The sequence below is a fragment of the Ochotona curzoniae genome, unplaced genomic scaffold (assembly GCF_017591425.1).
Source record: "Ochotona curzoniae isolate NIBS_2020 unplaced genomic scaffold, NIBS_Ocur_1.0 scaffold_2587, whole genome shotgun sequence".
In the NCBI taxonomy this organism is placed as follows: Eukaryota; Metazoa; Chordata; class Mammalia; order Lagomorpha; family Ochotonidae; genus Ochotona; species Ochotona curzoniae.
In genome coordinates this window covers 876,930-899,369 of record NW_024467096.1, presented here as the reverse complement: position 1 = coordinate 899,369, position 22,440 = coordinate 876,930, and the positions used below count along the sequence as shown (strand labels likewise).

General features: G+C 40.9%; 1 protein-coding gene across 2 annotated transcripts in view; it reads left to right on the top strand.

Annotated features, from left to right (window-relative positions):
- Nucleotides 1–14,216, top strand: part of RABL3 (RAB, member of RAS oncogene family like 3) — a 42,005-nt gene extending 27,789 nt beyond the window's left edge. The window contains exons 5-8 of one of the 2 annotated variants that reach the window (XM_041002910.1): nucleotides 1,222–1,372; nucleotides 6,184–6,255; nucleotides 11,595–11,633; nucleotides 12,498–14,216. In XM_041002910.1, the coding sequence (XP_040858844.1) occupies nucleotides 1,222–1,372; nucleotides 6,184–6,255; nucleotides 11,595–11,633; nucleotides 12,498–12,563 (328 nt within the window). In that variant the 3' untranslated portion in view covers nucleotides 12,564–14,216. The remainder of the gene's footprint in view (nucleotides 1–1,221; nucleotides 1,373–6,183; nucleotides 6,256–11,594; nucleotides 11,634–12,497) is intronic. The other variant, XM_041002911.1, reaches the window with a different exon arrangement.
- The last annotated feature ends 8,224 nt before the right edge of the window (nucleotides 14,217–22,440 follow it).

The window sequence follows — 22,440 nt, the reverse complement described above, 5'->3', positions numbered from 1 at the left end:
CTTGGATTATGCAATATTATTTTACTGTCATGAATTGTGCAAAATCATCTTTTGCTAGGTGTTATATAATCAACTTATAACATGTCAGAAATCCAAATCTGTTCTACTTCTAAAAATGAAGAGAATTTAAATTAACAACAATGGGCCTTATGTTCCTTGCAGTAATGAAACTATTATTTGTATTGCCAGGGTATCCTTCGGGTGTAAGAGGATTATAGTAGGCAGTAATCCAAGGCCACTAACCCCAAGTAATCCTTATTGCCTGGTCTGTCTTCCATGGCTCTCGTGTCACTGCAAGTAACTGTCTCCACTAAATTATTTTCTTTTACTCTTCCTTTTGCATTTCAGCACTTTCTTTCAATCTCCATTTGTCTAATCCATCTGTCCCCAGAATGTAATATCTATATTTAATTTATTCTAGCTTTCAGCTTCCCTGTTTGTTTTCCTGAAATAATGTGTTTCTCTTTATTATTCATAGACACCAATGTGTATGGGAGATATATAGAGCTTATGTATGCCCCCCCCCAAAAGTACCCAGAAGCTCACTCTTTGCCCCTCTGGCAAAGGTTTGAATATTTTCTAAGCTCCTGGAATTTTCTCTGTATGGGTTAAATCTGTTCTCGGTCTTTACATTGAAAGTTTTCTGAGCTGTTCTTACTGGTTTTCATGCCTTTGAGGGAAGCCAGCTACCATACACTAGGCGGATACTCAGTTGTTAAAGTAGTATGTTATAAGGACAATGATAGGGTGGGGCAGGCTTGTGACACAGTAGCTGAACCACCCTTGGAACACCTAGACGAGAGTTTAGTTTTAAGTCCTTGCTCCAATCCCAACTCAGCCCTCTCCTAATGTATGCTCTGGGAGACAGCAGACGATGAGGCAAATATCTGGGTCCCTGCTTCCCATATGGGAGACGTGGATGGCTTTGCCTTCCAGGTCCAGCATCAGCTATTTCTGGTAGTTGTGGAGTGAATCAGCAGCCCTTCATCTCTTTCAAATATGTAAGACTAAATTAAACTTTTTTTTTAAAAGAGACACAAACAAATTTTGAATATTTAGATAAATAGTTGGAAAGTGATAAATGATGAGGATAGATTAACAAATGAATGAGTAGGAATCAGTTGATTATCAATGTAATAATATATGCTAGTTGCTTTTAATTTTTACATATCTGTATTGGAAATATAAATACTATTTTCTTCTTCATTTTATTCATCACAGGGATTATGACCGGGAACAGTTTGCTGATAACCAAATCCCACTACTGGTGATAGGGACTAAACTGGACCAGATTCATGAAACTAAACGTCATGAAGTTTTAACTAGGACTGCTTTCCTGGCTGAGGATTTCAATGCAGAAGAGATAAATTTGGTGTGTATTTTAACTAATGTGTGTTTGTATTATTATCAAGTGTTGCAAAACCAGAGACCTATTCAGATTATTTAGGTTCTAGTCAAAATTGCAATTGATTATCCAGACTGCCAGATAGACCAGCACTTTGACTGTAATCTTTTGGCATGTTCAAACCTTATTTTATAATAATGTCAGTTATGGGCTTTTTAAAATTCACACCAAAAGTAATTATATTAAGGTGACGCTAGATTCTTGTTTTTAAGGAGCCTTTTAGCTTTTACAAAATTTACCTTGTGGCTTCTAAACTGAAATGCGAAAATTACAAACTGTTAGCCAGAAGTGCTTCTTAAGGCTCATTTATATAAGTGTATGCATAAATAAAAGATTAAATTCCTTCCTGAGATAGCTAACTCGATTAGACTGAATGCTGAAGTGACTACGAAACAGTACTCACGGAGCCAGTGTCATGGCAGAGTAGGCGAAGCCTATAGCGCCAGCATCTCCTATGGGCTCCTATTTGTGTCCCAGCTGCTCTGCTTCCAGTGCTGCTCTGAGCTATGGCCTGGAAAAACAGCAGCAAATGGTTCAAGTTCTTGAGCCCCTGTGTTGCAGGGGCTCCAGCTGTTGCAGCCATGTGAGTAGTGAACAAGCAGATGGAAGACTTCTCTCTGTCTCTCACCTTCTTTCTGTAACTCTGCTTTGAAATAAAAAATAAAAGCAAAACTGAATTAAAATATTTTTAAAGATTTATTTATTTTTATGGGAAAGGCAGATATACAGAGAGGAGGAGAAACAGAGAGAAAGATCTTCCATCCGATGGTTCACTCCCCAAGCAACACAACAGCTGGAGCTGAGCCAGTCCGAAGCCAGGAGCCAGGAGCTTCCTCCAAGTCTCCCACATGGATGCAGCGTCCCAAGTCTTTGGGCCACCCTTGACAGCATTCCCAGGCCACAGGCAGGGAGCTGAGTGGGACCCGGTGCCCATATGGGATTAGAACCAGCGCCCATATGGAATCCTGGCACGTTCAAGGTCAGGACTTTAACTGCTACACTAAAGCACCAGGCCCTGAATTAAAATTTAAAAAACAATATGCATAAGCCAGTTTTCACTTCCCAAGAAAAAGCATTGGTCAGCAGCTCCTGTCATAGCTATGTTATTGTGTCATAACTATGTTATTGCATGATTTCTGGAATATAATCATTGTGCTGTCATTTCAGGTAGTGGTGGTGGTGATTAAATACTAATGGCTAACATTTAATGCCTTTATAATTATCTAGTTCATTTATAAAATCTAATGTTTTTCTAATTTAATTATCTCACATGCACACCAACCTTCTGAGATAGGTACAGTTATCTCTATCTAAGTTGAAAACAGAAAGCAGGGAGGAAAACAGAGCAGAGTTCCACAGGTATGTAAGGCATTCTAACTCCAGAGCATATGCTTCGTAAGTAAGCCTGTTTTACATTAAGTTTTCCTGTGGCAACATGTAGAACTTTGGAGCTGCGAGAACTCTGGGACATTTTCTGGATCCACAGTAACCCAATCCCACCTGCACAATTATATTATCAGAAATAATTATACAGGTTTTTTGAATAACTACCCCACACCTCGAGACTTTTTATTCATAATGTCTGGCAGGAGTACCAGGACTGAAAATTGTAACAAATAACTCAGATTCTGATGCCTTTATTTTGTGACTCAACACTTGTGAAAACTGCTTGGCTCCATCCCACCTCTACCCCCATGGCTGAGTCAGCTTCTGCCTTCCGTTCCATTGTTTTTCACATTCTGCTTTGCAGTGGAATATGCCTTATTTATTCATTGCTTTTAGTCATCACTATGGAAAATTCAATGTAAATAACCCAGATAATTAGAAATGGGCCATGATATTCCAGAGGACTCCTGACATACCAGAGTATCCTCATTAAAGAAATATCGAGCTTTCTTTGAACATCATTTCTAATGAGATATTTACCATTGAATTCACTTAATTTGTTCCAGTGATTGCTTTTCGTATGTATCTCAACATATCTGTTTCTAGAATCTATGGGTTTCTGTAATACCACTTAGATATGTGTTGTTGTTACCTACTTTACCAAGGCCTAGCCATCTTTTAGTTGTTAGCAAGATATAATGGGAAGTGCATGTGGATCTCTGCAGAGTTCTTATACAAGATGATTTTAATCCCTATCAGTGTACAGCATTAAGAATGCAGGATTCACAATAGTAAAAATAAAAAAAAGGGGGGGGGTCATATGAATACAGGAAAGAAAAAATGAGGAAAATTGGATATGAGAGAATTTTTTAAAAAATAGTAGTCAGAAAGATTCTGCAAATAAATGTAAAGCCTCAAAGTGGAAACTGGTGTTGGCAAAGGAGCTGAGACATCTCTTGGAATGCCCACATGCTGTGCTGGAGTTTGCAGGTTCAAGTTCTGGCTCTGCTAGTTTCCTGTTATTTGCTTCCTAGGGGGCAGGCAGGTGTTGACGCAATTGCTTGGGAACCTGCCACGCACGTGAGAGATCTGGATTGAGATCTGGGCTCCAGGATTCGGGCCAGCCCATCCCCTGCCTGTTGTGGGCATCTGAAGAATAAGCCAGTACAGAGAGGGACATCTGTCTGTCTGTGTCTTTCTTTCCTTCCATACCTTTCAAACAAATCAATTTAACAACAAAAAACTGTGAACTAATGTAACAGTATTAGTGTTAGCATCATCAGTTGCGATATGAGTATATTTACAGCAATAAGAAATAAGAAACATAACCAGTGCATCCCTCAAAGGAGAAATCAAAATTACCTTCCGCCTGAATACATGCAAATGTGTAAATTACAAATTTATGGACAAATACTTATTTTTTTTTAATTTTATTAGGCTTACTCTGTTTAGTATGAATCTTTCTCAGCTTTGTCTTTTACTCCGTGCTCACACTGAACCATCCCTAGTTAATAATCCTTTCTAAACCTGAGACAAGCTGTTTCAAGCTATTAATTATCATTCTTTGCCCTGAGCCATGATTAGTGACAGATGGTTCTGTGGGCAACAAACTTTTCACTTTTTTTTAAAGAGTCCTTTATTTTTATTGCAAAGTATAGAGGAAGAGAGACAGAGAGGAAGATCTTCCATTCACTAATTCACTTCACCCAAGTGGCCGCAACAGCCGGAGCTGCACTGACCTAAAGCCAGAAGCCCAGAGCCTCTTCCAGGTCTCCCATGCAGGTACAGAGTCCCAAAGCTTTGGGTTGTCCTCGACTGCTTTCCCAGGGCACAAGTAGGTTGGGAAGCAGGCCCGCCGGAACCGGTGTCCATATTGGATCCTGGTGCATGCAACGTGAAGACTTTAGCTGCTAGGCTATTGTGCCGGGCCCTCTAGTTTTCATTCTAAAATCACCAGTTTCCCAAAGCTGATGACCCCTCAAATTAAATTTGGGGCAGCTTTATTTACTATTCTAGTTTTTGTGGAGTTTTTTGTTTTTTCTTTTTAGCCCCATGTGTATCATCTCAGAAATCATTCATATTCTGATGAATATCCATTTTGTAAAACATATCTAATGCAGGTAAAAATCTTGCTTTTTATGTGTCTGAATTGCTTCAGAAACACATTCAAACATTATTTCCAATACAATAGTATATACCATGATGTTTCAGTGTTTTTAATCCATATACGAATTATTTTTAATTATCTTCTTGCCTGAAAATTCATTCTGATAACATTTGGTTAGAATAATGAGAAAAAAAAGAATATTCCAGAACCTGCTATGTGCCAACATAAAAGATCTGATTTAATTTTCACAGAAACCCTATCGATAATTAGTATTACCCCTGGCTCTCTAATAAGTAATCCTAACTTTTAAAGGGTGGTAACCTAACTCGTGTTAGAATCTAGAAATCCTGGGTTAGATACTTGGAGTCATAGCTGGCCAGTGTCACAGATCGCTGATTTTTCTAGTGCTCTGCGGTCTTTGAAGAATTTTCCGTCTCTTTTTAGTGATTTTGGAGAATTATTACAGTTTCTGGTCAGAGCCTTAAAATGTCAAATACAGATGAAAAGTGCTAAATTCATTAGAAAGTAATCATATCTTAGGTAACTTTGAGGTGGACTCCAAGTAAGCTCTCTCTCTCTCTAAAGGTAGCAAGTACACAGTCGTGTTTAACATTCGAACACACAAAGTATACTCCTTCCGGAAGTGGCGAGTCCTCAGTGCCGTGGTGTAGCAGTGACAGTGCTGCACTAGAATTCTGGGAGGACAATATAAGCCTCTCCCTTTTCTGTTCAGGCTCTATTTTCGCTAATTTAAGGAATTCCATTTAAAAATGATAGTTTATTATCAAAAACTTTGTATCTTTCCATGTTTTCTACTAATATGAATGGCATAGTTCTTAATTACTTGAACATTTGGTACTAAAAAATGGAGTAGTTACTGTTTTTAATGGCTCTATTTCTGGTCTATTTTCAGGTCTCCCATGCAGGTGCAGAGTCCCAAAGCTTTGGGTTGTCCTCGACTGCTTTGGGATATATGCCAGTAGATCACCTGGATTAGTACCATTTGTTATTATTAAACTACTACCAGCCCAGTCTTCCTTAAAGAATTATTTGATACTGAATGCATTGATACATTATTCTCTAAAATTGCCTAAGTGACAGAGTAAAGGGCTTTATCTTACCTTTGTCTTTTTCCTCTTTGGTTTGTGCATGATTTTAAAATAATTAGAATATTTCAGGAAGGCATTTTGTCTACTATTTTACTGTTAGAAGTGTGTAACAGGAAACAGCGATGATGAAGAGTTTCTTTCCTCTAACTCGTGAATCTTAATGTTTTATCTTCCAGGATTGCACAAATCCGCGGTACTTAGCCGCAGGCTCTTCCAATGCTGTCAAGCTCAGTAGATTTTTTGATAAGGTAATGGCTTCAATTAAGTTATTTTTAAACTTAATTTCTATATTATCAGACTTTAAATTCTTTGTGAAATACTATGTCCCTTTATTGCTACGTCTGAAACTTCACCTCCTGAATAATACTTGTTTTGATCTCTCTTATCAGTTGGTATAATTACTCAAAGCTGCTGACGTATTTATTCCCTCACCAGTCTTCCCTAAGTAAAACCTGGATTTAAATGAGGTTTTTGCCTTTCCAATAAAAATAAATAAATCTTCAAAAAAAGTTATCCTTAAAGCAACTTATACTTACCAATATCCTAGCTTTTTTGTGCTCATTCACATACCCAGTTCTCCCCTTACAATACGCAATAGGCCAGGGAGGTTCTGCTGATAGCCTTGAGTTCTTTCGCCCTTTCCATGTGAATGCTAGCAATTCTTTGTAAGGTTATGCCATCTTCTTGTTCCTCTGTCCTAACCTTTGCTTTCCCCTTGTTGACTCTGCTGGCATCACTGCACTGTCCTGCACTGGGATGAGAATGTCATGACTCAGCATACTGGTAAATTTGAGTACTATTTGTCTTTCTTTCCACAAGGCCATGGGCTGCAATGTGCAAAGGATTAACCAAGTCTGAAGTGGTTGGCCCAATGTTGACATTGCTTAGTAAAGTAAAATGGAATGTGTTTCATCATATATTACTGGAGCACATTAATTTATGTGTCACATTAAGTGCAATCTCCTGATAAAACCATTTCCTTCCTCAAAGCTTTTTTGAAAATAATGTTTCTATTAACTGTTTAAATTTGATATTTGGCCCCTGTGTTCAATGTAAAATAAGCCCTATTCCCCTTTTGTTTTGGTATTACACCACCATTAGACCACATTTGGCTTCACTGCAAAACTTCCTAACTGGTATGTGGCAAATAGGATTTGGCTATGCCCAGATATTGGTTCACTGAATTCTTAGAGCCTCTAGTCCTAAAAGCTGAATAAATGATAACGTTCTCCATTTGCAACCATATGCTATGCAAATATGAACAATTTCTAAATATACTATAACTTGACAAATATTCAGAAGCATTGAAAGGAATCTGGCTTTCTGTTTTCAAACTTAAAATTTAAGAAGCAGTTATAGTGAAGGTATGGAGAAAAGATTTATTTATTTTTATTGGAAATGCAGATTTTCAGAGAGAAGGAGATACAGAGAGAAAGATCTTCCATTTGCTGTTCACACTCAAAATGGCCACAATGGCTGTAGCTAAAGCAGTCCAAAGCCAGGAGCCAGGAGCTTCTTCTGGGTCTCCCACATGGGTACAGGATTCAAAGGTTTTGAGCCATCCTCTGCTTCTTTCCCAGGCCTTAAGCAGGGATCTGGATGGGAAGAGGAGTAGCCAGGACAAGAACAGGTGCCCATATGGATCCCAGAGCTTAAGCATGGGGCGGAGGGATGGGTGATTAGCTAATTGAGTCATTGCACCAGGCCCAAAATGGGTTTATTTTGTACACTGTTGGTAGGAGTATGAATTAATACAGCCTTCTGGAAAACAACATGCAGATATTTCAAAAAGTAAAAACTGGAATGTGCATGTCATCTTATAATCCTGCTGCTGGGTATACTGAGTATATATGCAGAAGAAATTAAATCAGTCTGACAAAGAGACATCTGTGCTCTCATATTTATTGCAATGTTATTCATAATAGCAAAGAAATGCAAACAGACTGAATGTCCCATCAACTGATGAGTAGAGAAAGAACACAGATATCTATACACAGTGGAATGTCATTTAGCCATAAAAAGGGTGAAATCTTGTCATTTGTTACAACATAGATGTAAGTAGAGGTCATTATTTAAGTGAAACAAAAAAAGCCAAATCTAAAGAGACAAATTCTACATGATGCCACTCATATGTGGACTCTAAGAAAGTTTATCCCATAGAAGCTGAGAGCAGAATGGTATTTACCAAAGAGTAAGGAAGAAAGGGGCATGGAAGGGGAGACAGAGAAAGGGTGATGAATAGCGTGCTAACTTGAGAAAAAAAAATTTGAGTGTTCTTTTGCACAGTAGACTTATTATACTCATAGATAACAAAAATACTTTTTAACAACTGGAAGAAAAAATTTTGAATGCTTTTACCATAAATAAATAAATGAGAAGATAGTTTTACTCTGACTGGTACACAGTTTAAATATATCAAATAATCATGTGATATTCCAATATGTACAATATATGTGTCCATTAAAAGTGTTTAAATGTATTTTGAAAACAAGGCAAGAAGAACTTTTGCTTGATTTGGAAAGCGGGCCCCCCCCATAGTATTTATATATTTAAAGAGTTCTTGATTCATTGATATATTTAAAAGCATAGTAGAAAGAGAAGGGGGAGATAAAGAGATTTTCTGTCTACTGGTTTTCTTGGCAAATGGCATCAACAGCCAGGAATGCACACAGCCAAAGCCCAGAAGCCAGAAGCTCCATCCAAATCTCTCGTGTTGGTGTTAGAAGTTCAAGTACTTGAGCAGTTGTCTGCTGCTTCTAGGGCACATTGGCAGGAAGTTAAATCAAAAACAGGAACTGAGACTCCATACTAGGCATTTCAGTATGAAATGCAGGTTTTCCAACTAGCAACTGGACCCACTGCACAATACCCACCCTCCCACAGTATATTCTTTAAATTTCTTCATCGTGTATTAGCTGTAAAGTAAATAAAAAACAGCAAGTTATATCTGAGAACAGGAGGTTCTAAGCTGGCACAATGCAACTTGTGAAGAAGCTCTATTTTAGAGCAGTTCTAGGAGCAGTTTGGTTAGTTCAAAGAAGGGAGCAAGAGTTGGTGAGAGTGTTAGCATTGTGTCACAGTAGATTAAGGCCCCACCTGTGACACTGACATCCCATTTCAGAGCACTGGTTTGAATCTGGCTGTTCTGCTTCCCATCCAGCTCCCTGATAATGCACTAGGAAGGCAGTAGAGAATGATCCAAGCACTTGAAGTCCTGCCACCATTATGGAAAACCAGGATGGATCTCCTGCCTTCAGCCTGGGCCATCCCAGGCAATAGAACCAATTAGGCTGTGAATCAGCAGATGCCGGTTATGTCTGTCTCTTTCACTGTCACTCTACCTTTTAAGTAAATAAATAATTTTTGTAAAAAAGGAAATATTTTTTTAAAGTTTAAACGATTAGATTTTCCTATCCTGCTGTGGAGAGAAGAAAGGGAATCAGTGCTTTGTTGTTGCCTGTGGAGTCAAGTGTTTCAAAATAAGCCCTCGTCGGGAACTGGTTTTCTATTCTGGGACTAGTAAAGACAACCTTATCTTGGGTCTCTTGTGGCTAAAAGTAACCCAGTCAGAGTCTCTGAGATGGAATCTGGATGATCTCAGGCCAGTGAGAGGGAGCTGGCCCAGGCCTGAAGGAATATACTCTACTCTCATTCACAAGAATTCTAAGCTTCCTGATTCCAGACTCAGTGTTTTATTTTTTTTAAGATTTATTTATTTTTATTGGAAAGTCAGATATACAGAGAGGAGGAGAGACAGAGAGGAAGATCTTCCATCCAATGATTCACTCCCCAAGTGACCACAATGGCTGGTGCTGCGCTGATCCAAAGCCTGGAACCAGGAACTTCTTCCAGGTCTCCCACACGGGTGCAGTGTTCCAGAACTTTGAGCCATCCTTGACTGCTTTCCCAGGCCACAATCAGGGAGCTGGATGGGAAGTGGAGCTGCTGGGATTAGAACCAGTGCCCATATGGGATCCCGGCGTGTTCAAGGCAAGGACTTTAGCCACTAGACCACGCCGCTGGGCTCATCAGTGTTTTATTTTTAAACTCCAGCTATTCTGTATCCTTATCTGACTACTTATCAGAACAGCTACAGGTAAAGAAAAAACATTGCCTGTCAATCATTGAAGTTTCACAAATATTAGAGGAAAACTCATTATTTTTTGAAGTGTTTCTGACCACTTGAAAGCATGCCACTCTGAAACATGGTACATTAGGACATAGGATCTGCTTTCAGTGGTAGCGATGGGTAAATGCAGATGCATCTGTCACCCGAACTTGTTTCTCCTAGGATGTAGATTAAGCTCATTAAGGAAAGCTAATTGGCTGCTTTGGATGTTACATCATTTGTCCAACTTGAGGGTATGCCAAATTTTCACTCTTTACTATTTGGGCTTGGTGGGTCACCACATTGAACAGACTGCTCTTTAAGGAATAACTACTATGACAATAACCAAGTATTTACTTATCTTCTGGAAATTCTGTTTGGTACATTTTAGAGGTGACTGCTACAAAAACCTACAAAGCCAGATTTTCTGCCATACTCTAGGAATTGCCTGGGAACTTGTGTCATCCTCTCATTGTTTACTTGTCTTTGCTTGCTTATTTATAATATTTAATTGTTATTTAAAAAGCAGAGTTACTGGGAGGTGGGAAGAGAGATTGTCCATCCCCTGGTTCTCTGTCCAAAGGTACTCAACAGCCAAGACTAAGTCCACCCAAACCCAGTAGATAAGATCTTCATCCATCTCTCTGGCATCGGGGAGCAGAGCCCAAATATGTGAGCCATCCATCAGTGCCACCAAGAGGCACTTGCATTAAGCTGCATGGGAAGATCACATTAGCTGGGGACTCAAACCAGACACTCCTATAAGAAGGGTGCTGAAGTCCTAAATTACAGCTTGAACCTCTAGGCCACGAAGCTCACCCACACACACACATTTATTTTTTTACCTATTCTTAATTTTTTTTGTAATAAACTAGATCTTTATGGAAATACTCTACAACCCTGGTGTCAGTAGCACCAGATTTTAACCCACTACACTAAATGTTCAGGGAACTCTATCTTTCCAACCAACTCCATGGTCTTCTCTCTGTTTCTCGTTTTTAGTCACACTTCTTTGGTGGACAGGTGGCACTACAGCCTCTCCCCTCCAATCTCAGGGACCACAACTCCTCTAGCATGGCAGAGGTGTGGGACAAAGAGGGCAAGGAAGAAGAGTTAGTCACATAAGGAGGGCTTCTATGCCTGCACTTAGAGCAATGGGAGGCCACACTGCCAAGAGGGGCCCCTCAAGTGAACCGCCAGCCCCACCACCCCAGGAAGGCCTAATGTCACACCCCAACCCTGCCAAGGGAGGGCATTGTATCATCAAGCAGTGCTGAGACAGGCATAGCCTCTGGGGGAAGCCCAGGCTGCAGTGTGTTAGAAGTGTGGATGATCAATGTGTCCTGCAGTTCACATTAATTCTCTCAGCTAGCTGTGTCCTTAATCGCATGAGTTGAGTAGTCCCCTCATTCTCTCTATCCTCATTAGTGGCCATTTCAATCAAGCGTACTAAGCCCTTAAAATCTTTGTTTCTCACAGGTCATAGAGAAGAGATACTTCCTACGGGACAGTAATCAGGTTGGTATCTATCCTTTCTTGATAAAAATTAGTCTTAAATTTGGAGGGAAATGATTTCCAAATTTATTTTCAGAAGTGTTTGCATAAATTTGAGGGAAACTCTTTGTAGGCAGAAGCAGCTTACTTTGCACTGTACTGTTAAACCTGAAAGGAAGAGTGCTAAGGAAATAAAGATCCTGAGACAGAGTCGTTCAAAGATAAGGTAACGTGAAGAAATGACAAAGGAAAATCATTTAATTGGGACTCCAACAGTATATGTACAGAGACTATCAAGAATCAAATAATTCATATGCAAATTGAGATGTTGAGTATTATGAAATTCATCTTCATCCTTTCAATTTTTTTTTAACTTACTTATTTGAGAGGCAAAGGGAGAAAGAGAGAGCTTCTGCTCTACTGGTTCATTCCCACAAATGCCCGTAGTGTTTGGTGCTGAGCTGGGACTGAAGCAGAGGCAGAGCACAGTGCAGGTGAACCACGTGGGTGGCAGCCACCACTGCCTCCCAGCACCTGCCCTGGTGGGAAAGCTAGAGTGCAGAGCCAAAGCCAGGAGCCAGGCCCAGGTCACACTCTTTGGGAGTTGAGTGTCCCAACCATCAACCTAAATGGCGGCCCCTTTTCTAATTAGATGACAGTCACATTTGCTTGGCAGATTTTTTTCCATGTCGGCTGAATTTCTTTATATTTATTCCTCGCGTGGTGTGAGTAAAAGCTGGTTTTTTTGTTTTTTTTGTTTTTTTTTTTTTTAAGGAACAACAGGCTGACATATAGAAAAAGGAGAAACAAAGAAAAAAATGTAAAAGGCTACCAGTGTTTGAACTTTTCCAGCTTGAGATTTAACATGATTATCTTTCTTGCCTACAGATTCCGGGCTTTGCTGATCGAAAAAGGTGTGGAGGAGGAACATTGAAGAGCCTTCATTATTACTGAATTACACTTATCCTTTGGAAGACTGAGCAAGCAGTGGCAGTTTTTCACAGCTTTCCTCTTGCTGTGTCAGTTATTAACATCACAGCCTTTTAATCAAATCATCTTAAAGTGCGAGCCTTCAGCCCTCACCCTCTAATGGAAAAATGAAAAGAAGTGACAACGTGGGAGGTGCGGACTTTTCCCTGGCTCCCTCTGCTCCTCACCTTTCTGTGCCTGTTTATAGATCCTGTAAAAGCCTTGTGGAAATATGAGGTATTGTCAGAATGATGTGGTAAATGAGCAGTGACAAAGCGCTGCAGAGAAAATGTACTCTTGCCCAGGACTGGAGGGTTTTTATGGCTCTGTAATTTCCTGATCTCATTGCTGAAGGCTTAATTAAGTGCTTCAGAAATGTATCTCTATTGTTTTGCCTTCTTGAGAGGAAAGGTTATGTTAACCAGCCCTCAGTGGTCCACCCCAATAATCTCTCATTTTCAAGAAAGCAAAATGGTGTTATTTAATTGTCTCCCCCATCATTTCTCTCTCATTCTCTTTCTCTCCCTAACAGACACACACACACACACACACACACACACACACACACACGCCTAAAAATAGCAACTCTTTCCTCCAGCTCCTCTCCTTTGCAGATAGCTTGGTGGCTGGGAGAAATGGAATGAGAGCTGGAGTTAAATATAAATACAGATTAATAATACATAGACCAGTAGTCAGAGAAGAAAAGAATTCTATGAGAAACTGACAGCTCCTGTCTTTGGGTTGCAGCTGACTGCAGTCTGTCCTGGTGTTTTCTGCCTGGAAATGGGTAAGGTGAAACCTAAGTCCTGCTCAGAGGCAGCGAGAGAGTTAAAGCCTCTTTGGTATTTATGTTCTTAAAGGAAAAATCAAAATCTGAAGTGTCATTTAACTAAACTCAATGAATAGCATGACTCATGTATCAATAATGTATTCATGGAGAAAAGTAAAAAGTTCCACCATCTTACATTTACATAAATTATGAACTAGGATTTTTCAATTTCATAATCACTCCAAAGCTTTTGGGGGATGTAGGCTGTGTCTCTGTGTGTATGCTTGTTTAATTTACTTGGCCCCAGTTCTTCCTTAACATATTAACCTACTTTCAAAAAATTTACAAATTTACTGTCTTTGTCAACACTTGGTCACCCATATTATATCTCTCTGGTTTTGTTACAGATCTCTGCACTCTTTTTTTCTTGCATATTAAAAAGTAATAATAGTAAGTGCTCAGTTTCATTTCTTATTTTAAAACTAGAGAAAAACCACAAAGCTCACTTTCTGTTCCATTTCAGTGAAATTTCAGAAGTGCTCTGGAAATCAAGGTATGCTGAGAAAGGATATTAAAATGAAAACATGAAAGAATCCCTTTTAGAAAGGCAGCCTTAGGAATTTGGGAGAGGATTCCTAAAGCACTTGTCTTCAGATTGTTCTCCAAGCTTTCCCCATTTCCTTCCTTTGTTTTTTTAACATTAACGCCAAGCTATGGGAATCATGATTGCCCTGTTGAATTTGCCACAAGTGTGCTGTGTGATAAGGGCTTTGCAGTTGGGAAGTAGAAAGCAAATGCGACAGACGCGTAAACCAGTTGCAACACTTGGTATTTTTTTGAATAACAGCAATAAAATCTAAAACCCCTTTTACTATGTGTTTAAATGTGATTTGGCTCCCAAACTCATTCAAAACTCTCACTCTAAAGTCGTAAGATGAGAGGTACTAGAGGATGGAAGCTTAGTCCAATTATGGAGCTAAGAGAGGCCTGGTGGAAGATGCTTAGGCCACTGTGGGAGTGGGCAAAGTGCCATCAGAAGATAATTCTTTAAATTTTTTAAAAGATTTATCTATTTTTATTAGAAAGTCTGTCTGCTAGTTCACTCTACAAGTGGCCGCAAAAGCCGGAGCTGAACCAATCCAAAGCCAGGAGGTTCCTCTATATCTCCCTTGCAGGTGCAGGGTCCTAAGGCTTTGGGCCATCCTCTACTGCTTTCCTAGGCAACAAGCAGGGAGCTGGATGGGAAGTGGAGCAGCTGTGACACGAAGCAACACCCATATGGAATCCTGGCACATGGAAAGCGAGGACTTCAGCCACTAGGCTACCACACCATGTCCCACAAGATAATCCTTGAGTCTTTACAAAAACCTGTGTTTAGACCCAACTTCTCTCTGCCTCCTGGCTCATTCTGTGATTCTTCTTCCACATGCATTCTGCACTTGCCTCCCCACCTTCACAGATGCCAAACAAGTGGGACTCCTGAGCTTGGCCTAGAACCTCAAAAATAAATGAAGTCTCTTTTTATAAAGTTAGTTACCTTAGATATTTGATTATATTGACAAGAGGCTAACAGAGCTTTCTTTCTCTTAATAAAAAAAAAAAATCCATCCCTATTTATTTTCTCCTTTATAAATGAAAAGTAACACATCACTAACAGCTCCAGTGCCAGCCTTGTAACAACAGTATTCCTCGGCCGAGTTTCTTTTTGTTGCTAGGCTTGATCCTTTCAATTATAGTTTTCTAAGATGATTTTTAATAATTTAAGTATTAGTATGTTTCAGGTATCAGTAGCAGAAAAAATAAAACTGCCAAAATAAATTTCATTTGCAAGAGTTACTTTGTAAGAATGTTTTTGAAGGCGGGGCACATCAGATTAGTGGCCAAAGTCCTTGCCTTGCATGCACCAGGATCCCATATGGGTGCCAGTTTGTATCCTGGCTGTCCCACTTGGGGAGTGAATCAGCTGATGGAAGATCTTTCTCTCTGTCTCTCTTTCTCTCTGTAAAAATTTGACTTTCCAATAAAAATAAATAACTCTTTTACAAAATTTTTTGAATCATTATTTTTTTCACAATTCCTTGAGAACTTAGAAAAATTATTTCTAGATATAGACAAGTATAAATACAAGATCAGTTTTTTTTTTTTTTGTCTTGGGATGGTGTTAATTAAACCCTCAGGTTTTTTAAATATGAAATTTTTATTTATAATTTTTAATTAATAATATTAGATTTTCAGAGTCATGTCACAATTATTATAATATGATGCACAGCCATTCTCCTATTAATATGATAGGAATACAGATTAACAGATTCACAATGAATATTTCTGTGCTTGTGACAGTTGAAAGTAGATTGTAAGTTGTTCTGAAAATAATTTTTTACTTCTAATAACTGACTCTATGGTATTCTGTATTATGCTCAGGATGGTCTCACAGTAGATTCTTTTTTGTTTGTTTAATTGTTAAGAAATCAACTAAACGGGCCCGGCGCGGTGGCGCAAGTGGTTAAGGTCCTCGCCTTGCACGCCCAGGATCCCAAATGGGCGCCAGTTCTAATCCGGACAGCCCAGCTTCCCTTCCAGCTCTCCGCCTGTGGCCAGGAAAGCAGTCGAGGACAGCCCAAAGCTTTGGGACCCTGCACCTGGGTGGGAGACCCAGAAGAGGCTCCTGGCTTTGGACCGGCATAGTATCGGCCATTGCGCTCACTTGGGGAGTGAATCATCGGACGGAAGATCTTCCTCACTGTCTCTCCTGTCTGTATATCCGCCTTTCCAATAAATAAATAATAAAAATTTAAAAAAAGAAATCAACTAAACAAAAACATTTTGGCAAACCAAAATAAAGATAATGTACATAGATAAACAAAATGACACACACCAAAAAAAAAAAAAAAAAAACCCAGACTCAATGTAATTCTTGGATATTATTCTAGCAATTTAATGATACTCTCCATCTTTCTGCAGCCATACCATCCTAAACAGACCCATTCTCACCTAAATCTGAATCTTCTTACTTTCTTGATGGAACACGTTGCTAGAAATATAGAACGTTCTTCCTCCTCACCACCTGCAATAGCTGTAACTAATATTCTGAATCATTGTGCTAAGTGAACAGATGTGAAGTTTATTGCCACTCATCTTTTTTTTAAATTATATTTGATAATCTTTACAAAGTTAATTAGGGTAAAAAGTTCCAAGGGCTATAGGGAAGTGGTTAAGACTATTATTTCCATATTGTTTCCTTCATGTATCTGAGGTAAAGGGAGTATTGAGGGAGAAGCCCCACCCAGTTTCCCACCCCAAGTCCCAGATGTGGGGCATGCTCTGAGGGTCTTGCTCAAGTGGTTTTGATAGTTCACCAGTTATGAATCACTGCCAATCTTGCCACTCCAAGCACGATGAGGTTGAAGAATCCACTGATTGACACAGTCCCTCATAGTCTCCATTTGCCTAGTATTTCACTGCCAACAAATAGCTGAGGTGGTTGATAGACTTGTTCTGTCTTCTGTCTTTTCTTGGTTAGGGTTCTGAGTCCGGCAATTCGATGGGGAGATCCCGGCACAGTCCATCGCCCCGATCAGCTGGTGGTTGCAATTGCTGGGTTGGTTCTCTTTTCAGCCCCGATTTCCACTGGAACCAATGGGTGTTGCAGTCCAGCCTGTTTCTGCCCAGCACGTACTGGGTCCTCACATAAACCAGTGGGAGCTGCAGCCTAATGAGAGCGACCCGCAATAACCCCACCAGGCCCGCACCCTACCCTGGTTTGCCAGTATGTACAGAAGACTGGTCCAGTCTGTCCCATATCCCATTTGGCTCTCGTACATGACGATGGGTATTGAAGCTTAGTTCCATCCAACCAGCTCAACTATCCAGCCCTCACGGATGTTGTTGAGTGCTTCTCTCTGTCTAGCCACCCCAGCCCCTGTCCTAGTTTTCGTGCCCTCCTGTGGGAGTGGTAATCCAAGAGGGAGAAGCCCACTGTTTCCCGCCCAGGTCTCACTCCAGGATTATGCACTCTTCAGGTGGTTCTGGCATTTGACTTGACAGATTGGCCCCCAGTGCTAGCTTCTGCCAACTGATGCTGTGGCTAAGCCGAAACAACCCTCACCCACTCTAATTTTGTTTGCATCAGTAGGAATAATCAGCTCAGTCTGGCTTTTCCCTGATCTAGTCCACATGAGGCACACAGGTGTTATAGCCCTGCTTAATCTGGACTGCCCCCATCCCATCCCATGCCCTCCAGTGGGAGTAGCTGTCCAGCAAGGGACCCCCTCCCTTTTATATTCCACCTGCCGGCTCTGCCCCTTCCCTTCCTGATTCTCACGCATGCTGTTTGGGCGCTGCAGTCACTTCTGGTACAGGCAACCTCACTTTGGCATTCCGTATTGTGCACTGCTTTTGTCACAACCGAACCTGGCTCGACCCACACTCTGTTCTGGTGCTTGGATTCACCAGTAGGTAATGTGAACAGGTTCAGCCTGGTCTGCCCCCAACCCATACCATGTGTATGCCAGTGGGATAATTTCCATTGCCTGTTCTGGGTTGTTCCCTATTGTGCTTCTTGTGCTTACCTGCAGGGACTGTGTCCTGTCAGAGAAGTTGCCCAGGCTCCTCCATCAGAAGCTTTCCCAATGCCAGTTTTTGCGCATACCAGTGGGTCCATGAGCCAGCCCTACTCAGTTAACCTCCTGTCCTAGCAGGAACAGTGGCTTTTCCTGACTGGCCTTCAACCCAATCTGGTTCTTGCTGTTGGATGTTTCAGCCCAGCCATGGCACGTCCTTACCCACATATGGCTCACATATGTCTCAGTAGGCGTTGATACCTAGCCTAGTCTGTCACACATCTACTCTGGTCCTCCAGGACACCAGACAGTGTTGGAGTTTGGCCCGGCCTGGTGCGTGCGTCCAGTCCCAGTCCACACTTGTGCCAAGGGAGATTACAACTGTATGCTGATCAGAATGAAGCCCCCATTCCAGCCCATGCGCCCCTTGGTGTGAACCTCCACCCAGCTAGGGTGTCCCCTTAGCTCCCCAACTGGGCCTGTTCCCAGCCATAGATCATGTGCATGCCAGTGGTTGTTCTGTCTCAGCTTGGCAGAGCCCCTCACCTGTCCCGGCCTCTGCCTTAGACACTGTGTCTTAGTGTCCCTGACTCACGCAGACCAGTAGGTGCAAGAGCCTATTTCAGCATGACCTGTGCTCCATGCTGGTTTCTAGTTTCGCTTGTAGGCCAAGGCTTGCTAGGGCCCTGCCCAGTATATTGTGCTCCATTACCAATTCACACAATGGCCAGCCATTGGAGCTACTTTGCCCAGCTTGTCTGACCCCCATATCTGGACCACATGTTTACCAGCGGGAGCTGTGACTTGCCAGGGGAGTTTCCTAAGTTACTCCACTTGAGCCAGTCCAAGACCCAGTTCTCATACATGCCAATGGGTTTTAGGCCAGTGCCCAGCGCAGTATGGCCTTCCATTTGGCCATGTATGAGCTGGTGAATATTGCAGCCCAGCCCACCCCACACCCTATTCAGGATGCACATTCAGGTGCTGCTGCCTTGACCAGTCCAGACTGTTGCGGGTTCCTTTGCCTGTGATTGATGGCAAGCCCCTTGGTCACACCTAGCTTAGTCCATCACCACTCAAACTGTTGAGCTAATCAGTAGGGCTAGAATTTCCACAGGGTGTGGCCCACACATCCCTCACTGAAGTCACCCCTGGATATGGTTCTTGAGTGCTAGTTAATGTCATGGCCCCACCTAATGTGACCTGTCAGCTGATTCATCCTCATGTCAGATAACAGCATATCCTGCTGGACAAGCCCCGAACTTTAGCTTTTGTATGAACTGGTGTTCGGTGCTAAGAATTGTTAAGTGATTACAAGTTCTTCAAAGGAAGAGTTACTGTCATTGGGAATCTTTAGGATTGACTCACATCCCAGAAGCACAATGGGTTCAACCTGGAGCTACCTAAGTTGTGATTCAAAGAACTCAAACCCCAGAGTTTCCCGGCTGGGCGGCCAGCAGGCGGAACTGGGACCAAATGGCACTCTGGCCGCCCAGGGACAGCTCACCACGTGCACATGGTGGCTGGCGTATGGGATCCAGGCATGCGACGCCCAGTCCCGAGACCCACCGCCACTCATCTTGTTAATGGGGCTCAGGACATACCATTCCTAAATACAGTACCATGGCTTTGAGAAAACTAGAGAACAGTACTCACTCCTTCCTCTCACCACTGAAGCAAGCCAGAAAACCCAGCTGGCCTCTCTGAAAGAGGTCCGTATGCCTTTGTTCTCTCCCTATAACCAGAGCAAGGGAACCACCTTAGCCACAAAAATAGAGATGCCAAATGAATCTGAATAAACAGGCCTTCTTATGCTCATCATCAGTGAGTATCCTTTGCCTCCAGTGGTACTTCCACACAACTGTCCATTCACAGGTTTCTCTGAGTCTTTATTTCTAACAGTTCCCATGTCACAATAAAACTTACATTAAGTATGTTTGTGTGCCTTTTGCTTTTGTTAATCTGCTTTTTGTTATAGGTATATCATTCATGAAGCCAGTAATAGGTTGTCTCCTACATGCTCTGGAAGAGCTATTCACAGAGGTTGATCCATGTTGGCTTCCTGTTGAGTTCTCAGAATTAGATGGATTTAAAGCATTCATAATCTAAATATCATGGTGCTAATGTTTTTATATCCGTTCTGGAAGTGGACATCGTGGGACTGATGGACTGGACTGAGACAAAGAGCTCCCAGGTGCCACCAAAGTCAGTGTATCTAGTCTTTTCAACAGTGTGTGCTTCAGCACCAACATAGGTAGGACTCTGTGTGATTATTCAGTGGATGGTGGCTTCATTAAATTTTTTAAAGTACAAGGTGTATCTTATTTTAAGATGTTTGAAGGTCTTCCAGGATGTCTGCATTGATTTAATATCTGTTGAAATTCAAAGGAGGATACTGTTTGGGGAAAAGGAGAGAAATAAATTAAAAATTCATTTCTCCGTAGTCAAAACACTGAGCTAAATTACTGTGGTGGGAGAGGAAGGGATCCACGAAATCTCAACCTCTGCTTTCATTATTCCACATTATTATGTTTGTGTATGTGAAATAATCTAGAACCAGAGTGTCAGGACTACCGCATGGAATACAGCTAGGATTACATATTGAGTTACAACTAACCTGCACTTCCATTTAAGGATTTAACCCAATGACTTTCAAACCCATCAGGATATTTTAAAAGTTCCCTGAAGTGCACTTTTTAAAATGCAGATTCCAGGATTTTGTATCTGCCCTTCCCAAATTCACCATTTATCCCAAAGGCCAGGTTTATTTTTAACAGGCAAACCAGGTGATTCCAAAGCAGGTAGTCCAGATCTAGCCTTTTAGAATGACAACGAAGAAAGTCATCCGAAAGTAGAGGATACATTGCAGACTTTATGAGCACTATTATAGCAGTTTGTCGAAGTTCATTTTGGATGGTCTACATGATCTCACCTCAGTGAAATGACCTGATTCTGCTCGAGCCTATACATGCCAAGATGAACAGAGGTGTTTGCCAGGCTACCTGCTGGCAAAATAGGAAGCCCTTATCTTTGATCTACTGCTATCATTTTTATCACAGCCACTTTCTTCCCTGCGGGTCTGTCTTTTTCATCCAAATATATCTATTGGTAAATAGTTCCTTCCTTATACAACATCCTATTCTTGTACCAGGTTTGCCCAACTGCATAACCACTAAGGTTTATCAGTGAGTAATGGTGGAAAACAGCTCCCTCAACTCCAATCAAGAGGTAAAACCATGATCAATGCCTTCTCCTTTCTAGAGTGATGGCTTTGCAGACTATAAATGCTCTGTCTCACACTGCCCTGTAACAATCCCCAGCCTCCAGGATGTAATGTCCAGCTTCCTGGTGTGTGTCAGTGGCCTTCAGTTTGGAATGTGGCCAAGTATCCTCTCCAAGATGTGTAATAAGCACAAGTTTTAAGAAAGCCATTTTCCATATAGTGTTCATATGTCTGTATCTAGTAAAATGGATTTATTTGTGAATGTAACTCAGTGCTAGTTCTTTCTTCCTCTACTTTCATAATCCCCTTGTTTCCCATTAAAGAAAATAATACTATGATGTATCTCCCCAGGGTATAAATGTCTCCAGGGTGTCTATAAAAGAATTCTAAATACTTGCTTTATTTAAGAATTTTGCCTGTTCCATTTCACAAAACCATTCAAAAGAAAAAAAATGCCAAGTCCCTGTAAACAAAATAAAAAGGACTTTAGTAAAAAATAGCCAAATCCAGACCTATCACTGTGGCCCAGCTGGTTAATCAATGATGCCGGCATCCCCTACCGGAGTGTTGCTTCAAGTCCCAACTACTCCACTTTCAATCCAGCTCCTTTCTCACGTTACCTGAGTAGCAGCAGATGGTAGTTCAAATTCTTGGGCCCCTGACACCCAAATGGGAGAAACTTGGATGGAGTTCCAAGCTTTTGCCTTCAACCCAGTGCAGGCCCAGCCATTATGGCCATTTTGGAGAATAAAACAGCAAATAGAAGATCTCATTCCATCTCTCCCTCTCTCTGTCACTCTGCCTTACATAGCCTTTATTTTAAAATGCCCAAAGCTGTAGCACATGTGTTTGTGGTAAAGCTTCTGTTGGTTTTATCAAAATGTCAAAATAAAAATCAAAATTTTTTATCAAGAAATTATATGGGCATACATAAAATTAACATTTTTATTTCCCCAACCCTTTCTTAGTAAATGAGCTGGGCAAAACACCTCTACATGAAAGCATACTATTTAATTAAAGTGAATGACTCCAGTAGCTGAATAATGAAGCCTTTTCCAATGAGGTTTCCAATTATTTGCCTTCAACACAATTAAAGAAGAACCCAATTGAGTTGCTGACTGATAGATCATTTAAAATAATGTTTAATGAGAGATCACTGTATGATTATTTTTAAACATATTTAATACAGGAAGAATGATAGTGTCAGAAAATTCCTTCCATTTATAGATCAAACTTTTACATCTATAAAACCAAGAAAGTAATATAAGTCCTATCTCATTTTAGAAACAAGTATCATTCTTGTGAGGTTAT